General features: G+C 50.9%; 1 protein-coding gene across 5 annotated transcripts in view; it reads right to left on the bottom strand.

Annotated features, from left to right (window-relative positions):
• Positions 1-16,814, bottom strand: part of CLCN1 (chloride voltage-gated channel 1) — a 1,161,279-nt gene that overhangs the window by 116,875 nt on the left and 1,027,590 nt on the right. For all 5 annotated transcript variants that reach the window (XM_085620355.1, XM_085620357.1, XM_085620356.1 and 2 more), the window contains exon 18: positions 5,454-5,547. In XM_085620355.1, the coding sequence (XP_085476481.1) occupies positions 5,454-5,547 (94 nt within the window). The remainder of the gene's footprint in view (positions 1-5,453; positions 5,548-16,814) is intronic.

Here is a 16,814-nt window from a genome sequence, read left to right as displayed (position 1 = left end):
CATGTTCCAGCACAGGATGTGGCACGTGCCAGAATCAAAGCCAGTCCGTAACCTAGAATGAAACCAGAGAGTCAGACTGGCACTCAGGGTGGACCTGGTGGCGGAAGTCCTTTGGGAGGGCTCTCTGCTCATTATGGCCTGAAGGACCCCCCACCGGGAGCTGGTTGCGTTCCATAAAGCCACAGCTTGGCATCACAGAGTTCTTCGATTTGCTGCGGCATTGTCAGCAGCCCCAGATATTCAGGTTGCTTTGGGACAAGGATGAGAATCCGCATTGAGATGGGACAGCTGTGGGAGGAAGCCCCGGAGGTCAGTTGATTCCTCGCGATTCCTCAGGAGATTGAGAGTGGTGGGAAGAGACAAAGTCTGCCTTGGACTTTTTGTGTTTTGTCTCTGACTTAACCACAGATTTGGACAGTGCAGGCAATATGTCAAGTGAATCACCTTGTGAGTGGGACCGGACCCCGCCTCCCTTTGGAACTCGACCAGTCATGATGTGGGGTCCTGCTGAGCTTCATGACAAACAACTTTACTTCTCAATCCGAGATGTCTTTGGGTTGCTTCAAGGCGCAGTCACTGCAGGCCGTGGAGTCGCGGTTCAACCCCAGCTACCACAGGCAAACCATGTGCAGATCGGTCACAGACATTATTTTGGTAACAATTCCCACACGGCCCTATAGATTTCAGTGGTGACGTATTTCCTTGTACACTGTAGCAACATTGAAATAACTGTCTCAAAAGAGATGATGGGCAGGTAGTTCCGGATCCGTGGATGTTAGCGGGGAAAACAAGAACGGATGTGAGTGCGCATGGGTGGCGCACGCGCCACTTCTGGAGCTGAAGTTGGCAAGCACAGATATTGCTTGAGGTTTTCCGGATCAGTCTGACACCTGGGCAAAATTGAAAAGGTGAGGAATTGGCAGATAGAAGTATTTATCAAAATGTACAACCAGGCCTCTATCCCCGAGTAATAGATCTCTCATGATCCAGTCTTGGTGGTAGTGACTATGGGGCATATTAACAAGGCGGCGCTTCAAAATTATCGCCGCTTTTGTGGCCGAAAAGCGCTGATAATTTTTCTATCGCGTGATTTGCTGACTTAGCGCCCGTTTCCAGCACACCTAACTTTGCATCGCTAATGAGATGCAAAGTAGGCGTGGCTGTGAAACCAACCAGGGAAAATATCGCGAAGGCAGCTTCGCGATATTGACAAGGAAGGGTAGCGTTTTTTAAAATCGTGTTAAGTATGCCTTAACGCAGGAATTTAACGTCTGCTAAATTCCTGACTAAGGCGTACATAACATGGGGGGTGGATTCTGTGGCTAAGACCACAGGTCCTATCATCTAGGATATCGCCGTTTTCCACCATGGAAAACAGCGATATCTACACTATCTCTGGAATTTTGTATCGCCTCGGCGATGCACATTGTTGATAACGCGCTAACCGGGCGATAAATTCCAGAGATAGCCGGCGATAAATATGCAAGCGCGCTTTTGCGATATTTATCGCCGGCCCTTGTTATATGCCCCTATGTGAGCACAAAGCTGTACTGAGAGGCCTCTATCCCTGCCTCTACTAGATCTCCCGGGATCTGGTCTTGGTCCCTTTGATTGTAAGTATGAGGCTGTTCACTCAGGCCTCTCTCTTCCTACCTCTGCTAGATCTCCACGAATCAGTCCTCGAGCATCTGACTATCGCTTTAAAACCAGTCGTCTCTCCCTGCATCTGTAGATGGGCCAGGATCCAGCCCTGAACCCAATGACTGTGAGTACAACACTGCACAGCCAAGCCTCTCTCTCCACCTCCGCTTGATCTCCAGGGATCTGGTCTTTGTCCCTCTGACTGTAGGTACGAGGCTATACACTCAGGGGCATATTCACAAGGAACTATCTCCGATTTATCTCCACCTTAACGCACCAAAACTGGAGATAAATTTAACACCCCCTTCACAAGCTGGTGCAAACTGCAGACATCGCCAGTATTCCCCCGATAACTGCCCCAAAATCTAACACCACGGCGGACACCACCAACTAACTCTAATGAGATGCAGATTAGGCGTTCCCATGCTAAAATGCACGAAAAAACAACAAAACCACTTTCACAACGAACTGACAGAACTGCAAAGCGAATCAAAAACAGGCGATAAGCTGCAGGTATTTAACACCTGTCTCAAGCAGGTGTAAAGGCGGACACCTACCTGCAGTAGGCAACGGAGCCCCGTACACAGCCATACCCGAAGAACAAACAACGCCATGGAGCTACTCATCATGCAGCTCGGAGCCCTAACAGGGCCGCACCACCCACTGCCACCAACCCCAGGACCACCACCACCCCCAGGACCTGGAACCGCCCCCCCCTCGGACAACCACAGAGGCAGCATAGAGTAAGAAAGCGGACCTACCGAAAACGCACCACTCTCACAGACCTAACGCCCGTGGAAGTTATTGCCCACTACAGGCTCAAAAGGACAACCATTCTCCCCATCATGACCCACATCGCCCACAGGCTGACGGTCCCAACACAGCGGAGAACCAACATCCCACTTCAGACAAAGCTGCTGGCTGTGCTGCACCTGTTGGCCTCTGGGACATTCCAACCAACAACTGCGAGAGTCAGAGGAGTCTCACAGCCAGCCCTATCAAGGTTCATCACACCTGTCCTGGATGCCATCCTCAGCTTCATACCTCAGTACCTTCACTTCCCCAACACTGCGCAGCAACAGCTGGAGACAAAGCAAGGCTTCTACGCCATTGCCGGATTCCCGGACATGTTGGGGGCAATTGACTGCACACATGTTCCACTTGTGCCCCCTGCGGATACTGCACATCACTACCGCCACAGAAAGCACAAGCATTCCATCAATGTGCGGGCAATAGTGGACCACTGGGGACTCTTCACCAATGTCACCAACTACCCAGGCAGTGTGCACGATTCCTTCATCTTCCGACAGTCCATCATCAACCAGCGCTTCCAGGATGGCACATATGGAAAGGGACTGCTCGTTGGTAAGCACCAAATCAACACACCACACATCCCACAGCCACCAACGCACAAAGCACATCTGTGGGGATGCACATGGGACCAAGCCACATTCGACATGTCAGACTACACGACCACCTAACGGACACGACTACACCACTCCATGGTCATCCTGGGCTACCCCTGCACCCAATACAGACATTTCATGGCACCACAGCCACACAACGTCTGGACGTGTGGAGATGCGGAATGCAGCCATGACACATGTGAGGCACTGCTCTGCCCTCATGACCCTGCCCCATTCTCCCGCAGGTCAGCGTCCCATGGTGGTGGACCCGTGTTGGCCGCTGTGCATCTGGGGCCACTGACCCTGTGCGACTCGAGTCATCCCCCTTGTGGTTCTGACATTGCATGTCTGAGTGCCTGATGACTGTTGGTGTAGTTGCCAGCACCAGCTACTCCCTGAGGGCTGCCTTACACTCACCCCACACACAGCCAGCACAGGCGTCACTGAATAGGTGGGCCTGCCATCACATCCTGCCAAACCAAGTATTGACTCCTTTCTCCCTTTACTGTCACAGGTGATCAAGGATATGCACTCTGCCCTTGGATGATGACACCCCTCCGTGACCCGAACACACCCACCCAGAGGCAGTACAATGCGGCCCACATACACACCAGGGGCATTGTTGAACGCACATTTGGCGGGTTGAAGTCACGTTTCAGGTGCCTGGACTGCACAGGTGAGAAGCTCCTGTACAGCCCGGACGTCCTGTGCAAGATGATTGTTGCTTGTTGTGTGTTGCACAACATCTGTGTTTGCACCCGGGGTCCCATGGATCTCAGTTCTAGAGGTACAGGACGATGCTAATGGTGATGGGGCTGGTGGCCCACATCCCACTGCCGCTGCGGCAGGAATGGCCCGTAGGAACGACATAATTGACACCTCCTTCTCATGAGCACGTCACATTGTGTCGGTCCGTGGCAATCATGGAACAGTAGTGGATGTCCAATTGCACTGCATGTTTGAATAAAACATATTTGCAGGTTACAGGTTGGTATTGTGCATTGTCATATTACGTATCCCTGGGGTTACAGATGTGATTTGCCTGGTTGTGCACATTTGCCGATCCAGTGGTGTCCTGTGTTCAGTTGTAGAGGGGGTGCTGTTTGTACCGGGATGTTGCCAATGTCGGGGTGCACTTCTGCTTCTGTGCGTATGCTGCACAGTGGGTGTGTCGCTCCTGCTGACCTGATTTGTGTGCCACTTGTCTCTTTCATGCGGTGTGCGTGTTGGTTCTGTCCTTCCACGGTGCTTGAATGTTGTGGTGTGCATGTTGTGCTCTGCAGTTGGCCAGGGTGCATCCGTGGTACTCCGCTGTTGCTGTATTTTGTTCAGTGGCATTTTCCAGATTCTGTTCTTGTGCTTGTTCCTGCATTGCGCCTGAGTATTGCTGACCTCGCGCTGCTTATCCCTGCTTTCCTCATCGCGGAAGGGCTCATCGCAGGTTTTCTGGTGTTGTGGTTTGTGTTTTTATCTCCGTCGGGGTAGTTGTATCGCGGACATTGTCCGCATTTTTGGCAGACTATCACATGGTACCGCCGTGTTGTGAATTCCACGTTGACACAGGGTTATTTTCCCGCGATGGGCTGCGATATTGAAAGTTGCGTTAAGCTATTCTTGTGGTAGTTATCACATGTTCTTGTGAATATGCCCCTCAGGCGTCTCATCTTGCCTCTGGTAGATCTCTGAGGATCAAGTCTTGGCCCTGATGATTGTGAGTACAAGGCTGTACAAAAAGACATCTCTCATCCTACAAGATCTCCCACAACTCAGTCCTGGAACCTGTGTCTATTGCTGTACAAACAGGTGTCTCTCCCTGCATCTGCTAAATCTCCTAGGGTGTGGACATGACCCCAGTGATTGTGCAACTGTAAAACACCTCTGATAGATCTCCCAGGATCCAGCCCTGGACTCCATGACTGTGAGTACAAGAATGCACAGCCAGGCCTCTCCCTTCCTCTATATATGCGCCAGGATCCAGTCCTGGACTCCATGACTGTGAGTACAAGACTGCACAGCCAGGCCTCTCTCTCCCCCTCTGTAGATGGGCAGGATCCAGTCCTGGACTCCATGACTGTGAGTACAAGAATGCACAGCCAGGCCTCTCTCCGCCTCTGTAGATGTGCAGGAACCAGTCCTGGACTCCATGACTGTGAGTACAAGACTGCACAGCCAGGCCTCTCTCTCCCCCTCTGTAGATGTCCTTAGGCCTTGAGTCTTGTGGTGATGAGCAGAGCTTGTTAGCTTCCAGAAGCCTGGGACGACAGAGCCTCACGAAGTTTCTTTGGAAATCCAAGATGAGAGGTTTGTCACATATTTCCACAAGAGATAGACGAGTGCAAACTGGTGTCTGACATTGACCCCCCTTGAGTGTCCCCTGTAATAGTCTAGGGCCCTTCCACTCCTTACCTTGGGGGTCCGTGCTCATCGACTGCTCCACAGGCTTGAGAGAAATCATGGGGCCATTGGGTTCATCTGAAAAACGAGGGAGAGTTGTTGGAGCCTATGAAGAGAGAGAAATAAAGAGACTTATTTCGACAATCAGAAACAATAACAACAAAACAATGAGGGCCGAATTTACATCTCTGCGGATGGTTTACTCCGTCAAAACAGTGGCAGATCCCGTCCGCTGAAATATAAATCCCATTACATCTTATGGGATTGATATTTCAGCTGTCGGGCTATCCGTCACTATTGTGACGGAGTAACCCATCTGCCTAGATCTAAATCCGGCCCTTAGATTTAAATTACCCATGCCATATAATATTGGTGTTAGTCCCGTCGGCCTCAGGGTCGTCTTGTGCCAAACGTTGTTGCCTGTTGCCCTCCTGTTTTGCTGAATTTGTTTTGTTAGCCTTTAGACTCTGAGCCTTTTACCACTGCTACCCTGTGCTAAAGTGCTCGAGCTCACTCCCTACAACATGGTAACACCTGATTGGTCTATTTAATTTACATATAAGTCCCTAGTAAAGTGGTATACCATACACCCAGGGCCAGTAAATTAAGTGCTACTAGTGGGCTGCCAGCACTTACATTGCCACTCACTTCTGTCGCCTCTTAAACACCTCTCAGGTCCGCCTTTTGCAGCTTGATGTGCAGTTTAAACTGCCAGTTCAACTTGGCAGAATAAACCCTTTGCCAAGCCTAAAACATATTTTTTAACACATATAAGTCACCCCATGGGTAAGCCCTAGTGAGCCTATAGGGTAGGGTGCATTGTGTTAAAAAAGTTGGACATGTTCTTTTCAGTTTTACATGCCCCGGTAGTGAAAAACTCCTAAATTCATTTTTCAGTACTCTGAGCCCTACCTCTGCCATAGGTACAAATTGTATAACTTTTGTTTGGAAACAGAAATATCATGTGTGATGTCTAAATAATTACAATTTGAAATCCTCTTCAATGGTAAAGCTGGTTTTTAAATCACAATTCTGAAAATGCTACTTTTAAAAAGCTGCTATTTTCTTGTCCTATATGTTTGGTGCCTGCAGCCGGTTCCTGGGTCACATGACTAGGTGTGTATTGCTCCGAAACAGCCACAAAATAGAGGTGATGGGTGGGGACAGTATGGGAGACTGGCAGGATGGGGGATGCAGAGCTGTGCAAAGCCCCAGTTACACTTCAAAGACACTGCCACAGCATGCACACACACACACATGCACGCACGCACACACACAAACACACCCACACACTCTGCGGAAGAACTCTCAGAGCACTGTCCTGCTGCCTGAAGCCTGCCCTGTGCCCTCAGAGCACTGCCCTACTGCCTGTGGTCTGCTGTGTACTTCAGAAAGCTGCCCTACTGCCCCAAGAGTACTGCTTTAATGCCTGAAGCCTGTCCTGTGCCCTCAGAGCCCTGCCCTACTGCCTGTGGTCTGGTGTGTACTTCAGAAGGCTGCCCTAGTGCCCCAAGAGCACTGCCGTGATGCCTGAAGCCTGCCCTGTGCCCTCAGACCACTGCCCTGATGCCTGTGGTTTGCCCTGTGCCATCAGAGCACCGCCCTGCTGCCTGAATCCTGCCCTGTTCCTCAGAGCACTGCCCTGCGGCTAGAATCCTGCCCTGTGCCCTCAGAGCACTGGCCTGCTGCCTGTGGCCTGCCCTGTGCCATCAGAGCACCGCCCTGCTGCCTGAATCCTGCCCTGTTCCTCAGAGCACTGCCCTGCTGCTTGAATCCTGCCCTGTGCCCTCAGAGCACTGCCCTGCTGCCTGTGGTCTGCCCTGTGCTTTCAGAGCGCTGCCCTGCAGCCTGTGGTCTGCCCTGTGCCCTCAGAGCACTGCCCTACTGCCTGTGGTCTGCCCTGTGCCCTCAGAGCGCTGCCCTGCTGCCTGTGGTTTGCCCTGTGCCTCAGAGCACTGCCCTGCTGCCTGTGGTTTGCCATGTGCCTCAGAGCACTGCCCTGCTGCCTGTGGTTTGCCCTGTGCCTCAGAGCACTGCCCTGCTGCCTGTGGTTTGCCCTGTGCCTCAGAGCACTGCCCTGCTGCCTGTGGTCTGCCCTGTGCCCTCAGAGCACAGCTCTGCTGCCTCAGACCTGCACTTCTGCTTGAACCCAGGACTTCCAGAGTGACTTCCAGGGTTTTAGGGATTGGGTTGGTGTACAAATAGCAAAAGGATTTTAGGTTTCAGGGGTGGATGGGGTGTATTGGTAGAAAGGGGTTTTTAGGTTGTAGAAATTAGATGGAGACAGTGTATATTCATGAATACATGTATATTCACTGAAAAAACCATAGGTTTCAGGGGCGTTATAGTTAGCTGGACATTTCACTCATACAAAACCATTGAAATTCCCCCGTTATAGTTAGTTCAGCTAACTATAACTCGTGCGCCCGCAATGCACTGCTGATGACATCACATATTACATCACTCATGACATGGTCTTTATGTTTTTTATCCAGTTGACCACTTGATTAAATTTTGCACTTAGAGAAGAGGATGTGGTGTTACTTCCAGAGCTGCAGACTTTGCAACTGGGGAACCAGGTTGGAGTTTCTGCTTCAGCACAACATTCTGTCATTCTGGTCAAATCAATTAATCTCCCCATGTCTACAACCTCTCCCCTAAGTGCAACATTTAATCAAGTGGTCAACTGGATAAAAAAATATAGATTACAAATAATTTATAAGTTCTTTGTCGCTTTCTGAAAACTCTGAAAATATGTCCTCATTTTAGTTTTTTAGATCACTAACCAAAATTTTGATGCAAATAAGACCCTCTCATATATGTAATTTCTAAAGGAAATGCTCTAGGTATTACAGTTTTGATCACATCAAGATGACGTCAGGTGTTCCACACTTTTGTAATAAATATAGAATGTTAGCAATCTAGTTGTTCATTGGGATACTGTTGAGAGGCAGAGGCCAGGGGCACGGACTCTGAAATTTGAAGGCAGGTAGGAGAGTGCAGAGGGAACAATTTGACCACACTGGGCAGGCAGGAAGGCAGTGGCAGCACAACAGACTATGGAGGGCAGTGGAAAGGGGGACAGGGGCAACAAACCAACAATACAGGACTGGCAAGAGAGGCTGTGGCAATATAATAGACCATTGTGGGCAGAAGGAAGAGGCAGTGGTAGTGCAACCATACATGCCAAATGGCCCGTTTCAGCCAGGAAACGTCCAATGTTTTTAAGCTCAAATGGGCTTTATTTGATCTGTCTCCTGTCTACAATCTCCTCTTTTTCAATGTAACTCAAAGGGGAAAATCAATACCCCAGTTTATTTTCAAATTCTCCCTCTTACCAAGTTCAAAATGTTCGCAAGTATTGTACATTGGATCATGGTAGGCAGGAGGAATTGGGGTAGGGACATGGACTCGGATAACAGAGGACAGAAGGGACATGGAGAGGTGCACCAAACTGACCCTACAGGGCAGGCATCAGGGTTTGCAGCAGCACAATACACCACACAGGGCATGCGGGACGGGAGTGCAGCACAACAATCCATAGAAAGCAATAGGGAGGGGACAGGACCATGCACATGGACAACAGAGAACAGAAGGGAAATAGGCAATGGTAGTTACCTGACCATAGTGGACAGACAGGAGAGAAAGCTGCAGCATAACAGGCCATAAAGGGCAGAAGGGATGTATCAGGGGCATTACAATGGAACAGACAAGCCAGGAGGGAGGGAATAGGGGTCTGCACATGGAAACAGAGGGCTGGGGGCAAGGGGGCAGGGCAGGAGCAGCAAGATGACCATGGCGGTCAGGTAGGATGGGCACTAGAAACAGGACACACCATGGAGAGCAACAGTGAGACTATGATGGCATACACACAGACCATGGAGGGAAGGTGGGAGGGGGTCAGGGGCAGCTAGCTGACCACACAGGGAAGGTGGGAGGGGCCATGGCAGCACAGAAGACAATGCATGGTAAGCGGGAGGGTTAGTGGCAGCACAATGGCTATGATGGGCAAGAAGGAGGGTGCAGGGGCATGCACAAAGGACCATGGAGGATAGAAGGGAGGGTCAGGACCTGGGCATAGACAAGAGAGTTCAGGGGAAGGGGTCTCACAACAGACCGCGCGGGGCAGGCAGGAGGAGCAGTTGCAGCACAACAGACCAGGAAGGGCAGAAGGGTGTGGCAGTAAAATGGACCATGGAGGACAGGAGGAAGGGGATAGGGGCATGGCATGTGGACAGGCAGGGTGGAGGTGGCAGGGACAGGTTACAGTCATCTGACAATGCTAGGCAGGTGGGAGGGGAGTGGCAGCTCAGCAGAACACTCAGAGTAGATAGGAGTGGCAGGTCCATGGAACATGGTGGGCAAAAAGGATGGAGCAGGGGCATGCACAAAGACATCGGAGAGCAGGGGGAAGGAGAATAGGGGCAGCAAGCTAAGCACAGAGGCTAAGCAGGAGGTCAATGATGGGCCATAGAATTGGGCAATGGAGGGCAGGAAGAGTGGACTGGTACATCATGCTAAATGGAGGGCAGTGGCAGCACATCAGACCATGCATGGCAGGAGGGAGGAGGCTAGTCCATGGATTCAGACAACAGAGGATAGGGAGGAGGTGGATGGGGCAGCAAGCTAACTGTTCAGAGAAGGTGGGTATTAGGAACTCTATTGTTTTTAAAATGTGTGTCTGTGTGAACTACTTAAAATATGAACAAGTATGCAGCATAATCTCACTCTTATTCAGGAAGAAGAGGACGTTTGTGACTGTGACTCCGGGCTCACTTGGCAGAAACACCCCCTGACCCTCCACCCCCTATCGCAAAACGTAATGCCCGTGAAAAGGGTAGGTGGACACAGTGTTATATAGAACATAGTCCTGAGAGCATGCACCAAAAAGTGTGATATAGGATGAACCGGGGCGTGAAATATAATATGCAATACATTGTGCGCAATGACAGATTCATTGGAGAGCGCGAGATAGCAAAGGCACTAGCGCGTGCTATGCGATATGCGCCTTGGAGTGTAATATGCACAGGGCAGTGTTCTGTAACCTAACAAGTCTCTAAAGTTGTAATATAAATTATGTGCTGGGGAGTGTAACGTTGCATATGCACTGTGACAAAGATATGGATCCCAGATTGTAATATGTATGGCATAGCGCTGTGCGTTATAACATAGCATTACAACAAACAAATGATGGACGGAATGCTGACAATGCATACATTCTCCCCAGTCAAGAGATCTGGGTTAAATCCATCGTTCTTTTGCCCACTACACCACCCCAGTTTAGACATGGCCATATGCAAATCAGTCTTGACCCTGTGCCTCATGGGAACAGTCCAGCCCAAACTGCCAAGCCATGTCTTCCCTGGACCGGAATCAAGCATCCTAGGACCGGTTTCTGGCTATCAGCCGTCATCAGCCAGGATAGCTTGACTCCAGTGGCGTAGTGAGCACGGGTCCCACGTCTGGGAATACCCATCCCACTTAGGGCGAAAAGCATTACAACAAACAAATGATGGACGGAATGCTGACAATGCATACATTCTCCCCCAGTCAAGAGATCTGGGTTAAATTCATCGTTCTTTTGCCCACTACACCACCCCAGTTTAGACATGGCCATATGCAAATCAGTCTTGACCCTGTGCCTCATGGGAACAGTCCAGCCCGAACTGCCAAGCCATGTCTTCCCTGGACCGGAATCAAGCATCCTAGGCCCGGTTTCTGGCTATCAGCCGTCATCTGCCAGGATAGCTTGATTCCAGTGGCGTAGTGAGCACGGGTCCCACGTCTGGGAATACCCAACCCACTTAGGGTGAAAAGCGTTACAACAAACAAATGATGGACAGAATGCTGACAATGCATACATTCTCCCCCAGTCAAGAGATCTGGGTTAAATCCATCGTTCTTTTGCCCACTACACCACCCCAGTTTAGAAATGGCCATATGCAAATCAGTCTTGACCCTGTGCCTCATGGGAACAGTCCAGCCCGAACTGCCAAGCCATGTCTTCCCTGGACCGAAATCAAGCATCCTAGGACCGGTTTCAGGCTATCAGCTGTCATCAGCCACGATAACTTGACTCCAGTGGCGTAGTGAGCACGGGTCCCACGTCTGGGAATACCCATCCCACTTAGGGCGAAAAGCGTTATAACAAACAAATGATGGACGGAATGCTGACAATGCATACATTCTCCCCCAGTCAAGAGATCTGGGTTAAATCCATCGTTCTTTTGCCCACTACACCACCCCAGTTTAGACATGGCCATATGCAAATCAGTCTTGACCCTGTGCCTCATGGGAACAGTCCAGCCCGAACTGCCAAGCCATGTCTTCCCTGGACCGGAATCAAGCAGCCTAGGACCGGTTTCTGGCTATCAGCCGTCATCAGCCAGGGTAGCTTGACCTCAGTGGCGTAGTGAGCACTGGTCTCATGTCTGGGAATACCCATCCCACTTAGGGCGAAAAGCGTTACAACAAACAAATGATGGACGAAATGCTGACAATGCATACATTCTCCCCCAGTCAAGAGATCTGGGTTAAATCCATCGTTCTTTTGCCCACTACACCACCCCAGTTTAGACATGGCCATATGCAAATCAGTCTTGACCCTGTGCCTCATGGGAACAGTCCAGCCCGAACTGCCAAGCCATGTCTTCCCTGGACCGGAATCAAGCATTCTAGGACCGGTTTCTGGTTATCAGCCGTCATCAGCCAGGATAGCTTGACTCCAGTGGCGTAGTGAGCACAGGTGCCACGTCTGGGAATACCCATCCCACTTAGGGCGAAAAGCGTTACAACAAACAAATGATGGACAGAATGCTGACAATGCATACATTCTCCCCCAGTCAAGAGATCTGGGTTAAATCCATCGTTCTTTTGGCCACTACACCACCCCAGTTTAGACATGGCCATATGCAAATCAGTCTTACCCTGTGCCTCATGGGAACAGTCCAGCCCGAACTGCCAAGCCATGTCTTCCCTGGACCGGAATCAAGCATCCTAGGACCGGTTTCTGGCTATCAGCCGTCATCAGCCAGGATAGCTTGACTCCAGTGGCGTAGTGAGCAGGGGTCCCACGTCTGGGAATACCCATCCTACTTAGGGCGAAAAGCGTTACAACAAACAAATGATGGACGGAATGCTGACAATGCATACATTCTCCCCCAGTCAAGAGATCTGGGTTAAATCCATCGTTCTTTTGCCCACTACACCACCCCAGTTTAGACATGGCCATATGCAAATCAGTCTTGACCCTGTGCCTCATGGGAACAGACCAGCCCAAACTGCCAAGCCATGTCTTCCGTGGACCGGAATCAAGCATCCTAGGACCGGTTTCTGGCTATCAGCCGTCATCAGCCAGGATAGCTTGACTCCAGTGGCGTAGTGAGCACGGGTCCCACGTCTGGGAATACCAATCCCACTTAGGGCAAAAAGCGTTACAACAAACAAATGATGGACGGAATGCTGACAATGCATACATTCTCCCCCAGTCAAGAGATCTGGGTTAAATCCATCGTTCTTTTGCCCACTACACCACCCCAGTTTAGAAATGGCCATATGCAAATCAGTCTTGACCCTGTGCCTCATGGGAACAGTCCAGCCCGAACTGCCAAGCCATGTCTTCCCTGGACCGAAATCAAGCATCCTAGGACCGGTTTCAGGCTATCAGCCGTCATCAGCCACGATAACTTGACTCCAGTGGCGTAGTGAGCACGGGTCCCACGTCTGGGAATACCCATCCCACTTAGGGCGAAAAGCGTTATAACAAACAAATGATGGACGGAATGCTGACAATGCATACATTCTCCCCCAGTCAAGAGATCTGGGTTAAATCCATCGTTCTTTTGCCCACTACACCACCCCAGTTTAGACATGGCCATATGCAAATCAGTCTTGACCCTGTGCCTCATGGGAACAGTCCAGCCCGAACTGCCAAGCCATGTCTTCCCTGGACCGGAATCAAGCATCCTAGGACCGGTTTCTGGCTATCAGCCGTCATCAGTCAGGATAGCTTGACTCCAGTGCCGTAGTGAGCACGGGTCCCAGATCTCTTGACTGGGGGAGAATGTCTGCATTGTCAGCATTCCGTCCATCATTTGTTTGTTGTAACGCTTTTCGCCCTAAGTGGGATGGGTATTCCGAGACGTGGGACCCATGCTCACTACGCCACTGGAGTCAAGCTATCCTGGCTGATGACGGCTGATAGCCAGAAACCGGTCCTAGGATGCTTGATTCCGGTCCAGGGAAGACATGGCTTGGCAGTTCGGGCTGGACTGTTCCCATGAGGCACAGGGTCAAGACTGATTTGCATATGGCCATGTCTAAACTGGGGTGGCGTAGTGGGCAAAAGAACAATGGATTTAACCCAGATCTCTTGACTGGGGGAGAATGTCTGCATTGTCAGCATTCCGTCCATCATTTGTTTGTTGTAACGCTTTTCGCCCTAAGTTGGAGGGGTATTCCCAGACGTGGGACCCATGCTCACTACGCCACTGGAGTCAAGCTATCCTGGCTGATGACGGCTGATAGCCAGAAACCGGTCCTAGGATGCTTGATTCCGGTCCAGAGAAGACATGGCTTGGCAGTTTGGGCTGGACTGTTCCCATGAGGCACAGGGTCAAGACTGATTTGCATATGGCCATGTCTAAACTGGGGTGGCGTAGTGGGCAAAAGAACAATAGATTTAACCCAGATCTCTTGACTGGGGGAGAATGTCTGCACTGTCAGCATTCCGTACATCATTTGTTTGTTGTAACGCTTTTCGCTCTAAGTGGGATGGGTATTCCCAGACGTGGGACCCATGCTCACTATGCCACTGGAGTCAAGCTATCCTGGCTGATGACGGCTGATAGCCAGAAACCGGTCCTAGGATGCTTGATTCCGGTCCAGGGAAGACATGGCTTGGCAGTTCGGGCTGGACTGTTCCCATGAGGCACAGGGTCAAGACTGATTTGCATATGGCCATGTCTAAACTGGGGTGGCGTAGTGGGCAAAAGAACGATGGATTTAACCCAGATCTCTTGACTGGGGGAGAATGTCTGCATTGTCAGCATTCCGTCCATCATTTGTTTGTTGTAACGTTTTTCGCCCTAAGTGGGATGGGTATTCCCAGACGTGGGACCCATGCTCACTACGCCACTGGAGTCAAGCTATCCTGGCTGATGACGGCTGATAGCCAGAATCCGGTCCTAGAATGCTTGATTCCGGTCCAGGGAAGACAAGGCTTGGCAGTTCGGGCTGGACTGTTCCCATGAGGCACAGGGTCAAGACTGATTTGCATATGGCCATGTCTAAACTGGGGTGGCGTAGTGGGCAAAAGCACGATGGATTTAACCCAGATCTCTTGACTGGGGGAGAATGTCTGCATTGTCAGCATTCCGTCCATCATTTGTTTGTTGTAACGCAGTGCGTTATAACATAGGCATCGAGGAAGGCATGTTAGATGGGGCAATATAACCCGTGCAAAGGCAAGTGTGGCATGACATATTCATGGGGTGGTGTTCCAGTGCACATGGGCTAGAGAGTGTCATAGCATACGCACAAGCTGGTGGAATACAACACAGGTGTGTGGCACTCGGCGGGCATTCGTGGGTGTAACACAGCATTGGGCTCAGCCAGGAGCACGCTGTGACTCTCAAGTGAGGTTTGTCTCCGTTCCAGAGAGTAAAATAAAAAGTATTACACATCCGGCGGTGGATGTGTGTTTTATTAACCGTGAGGAGAGTTTCTTGCATAGTTTGGTCGAATTTTTGTCGAATCCCCTTTGAATGGCTTGGTGTGCGTGTGTATTAAATGTGCCCATCAATAGCTACCCATGTTTGTATAAATAAACGACAAGGGTGTCTACTTGGAGAGTACCCACCGGCGGGGGCGCCGGGATTAGGCACAGTAGGGCGTAACACACGTCAGAGCTTCACTAGCGGTGTAAATACATTCCACATGGATTCATTGTATGCATAGTCGCCTTTTAATGAATATCACGCAAATCGTCATGGTGACAGGTACATACGGTTTGTCCAGCATGGCCTAGGTGTTTCTATAAATATATTAAAAAAAATAAAAATAAAAAACAAAGCTCGGCCCCGGGGGATGGGTTCCCTGGGGCCATAAGTGGCCTGAGAAGGGGGGCAACGCAGCCCCCCTCCTAAAGAATAATAAAAAAAAAAGGCCATGACCCAGGGGTTGGGGTCCCCGGGGCCGATTAAGGCCTTAGGAGGGGGGCCACGCGGCCCCCTTCCAAATTAATTTTTTTCAACAAAAAAAATTAGGGTGTAGGCCCTGGGGGATGGGGTCCTCACGGCCAATAAATTAGAATAAGAAGGGGGGCCACACAGCTCTCCTTCTTAAAAAAATAAAATAAATAAAAGACCGGCATCGCGCCGGAGGCCACGCCCCCTCCTTGCAGCACTCTGCAAACGCGCCCCCTGGCCAGTTGTAAGTTGGGGAATTAATTCCCCTTCAATACTGAGGGACCCTGAGGGCCAACTAGCCCAACAGGTATCTCCAGTATGCGCCAGGGAGCTGCGTTGCAGACAGGTGTTCTGAGGCCACACCCCTTTTTGCACCTCTATGCAACGCAGCTCTGTGGCGCTTACTGGAGGTACCTAGTCGGCTAGTTTGACCCTAGGGACCCTTAGGATTCAAGGGGACTTAATCTCTCAACTTAGAACGGCCACAGGGCGCGTTTACACAGTGGTGAAGGGAGGGGACGGGGCCTGAGGTGACGTGTGCAAACACACCCTGTGGCGCATTTTAAATTGGGGAAATAATTCCCTTTCAATCCTGAGGGACCCTGGGGGCCAACTAGCCCACCAGGTGCTTCCAGTAAGCGCCACTGCTCTGCGTTGCAGAGAGGTGGTGCAGGCCGTGCCCCTTTTTACACCTCTCTGCAATGGCGCTTACTGGACGTACCTAGTGGGCTATTTTGCCCCTAGGGACCCTCAGGATTCAAGGGGACTTAATCTCCCAACTACAAACGGCCACAGGGCGTGTTTACACAGTGGTGAAGGGAGGGGACGGGGCCTGAGTTAATGTGTGCAAACAAGCCCTGTGGCGCGTTTTAAGTTGGGGAAATAATTCCCCTTCAATCCTGAGGGACCCTGGGGGCCAACTAGCCCACCAGGTGCTTCCAGTAAGCGCCACTGCGCTGTGTTGCAGAGATGTGGTCTAGGCCGTGCCCCTTTTTACATCTCTCTGCAACGCAGCTCTGTGGCGCTTACTGGAGGTACCTAGTGGTCTAGTTGGACCCTAGGGACCCTCAGGATTCAAGGAGACTTAATCTCCCAACTTAAAACGGCCACAGGGCGTGTTTACCAAGTGGGGAAGGGAGCGGATGGGGCCTGAGGTGACGTGTGCAAACACGCCCTGTGGCGCGTT

This window comes from Triturus cristatus, chromosome 7 (genome assembly GCF_964204655.1).
Source record: "Triturus cristatus chromosome 7, aTriCri1.1, whole genome shotgun sequence".
NCBI classification, from domain to species: Eukaryota; Metazoa; Chordata; class Amphibia; order Caudata; family Salamandridae; genus Triturus; species Triturus cristatus.
The sequence above is the reverse complement of the archived record's forward strand: the minus strand, read 5'-3'. Positions and strand labels throughout refer to the sequence as shown.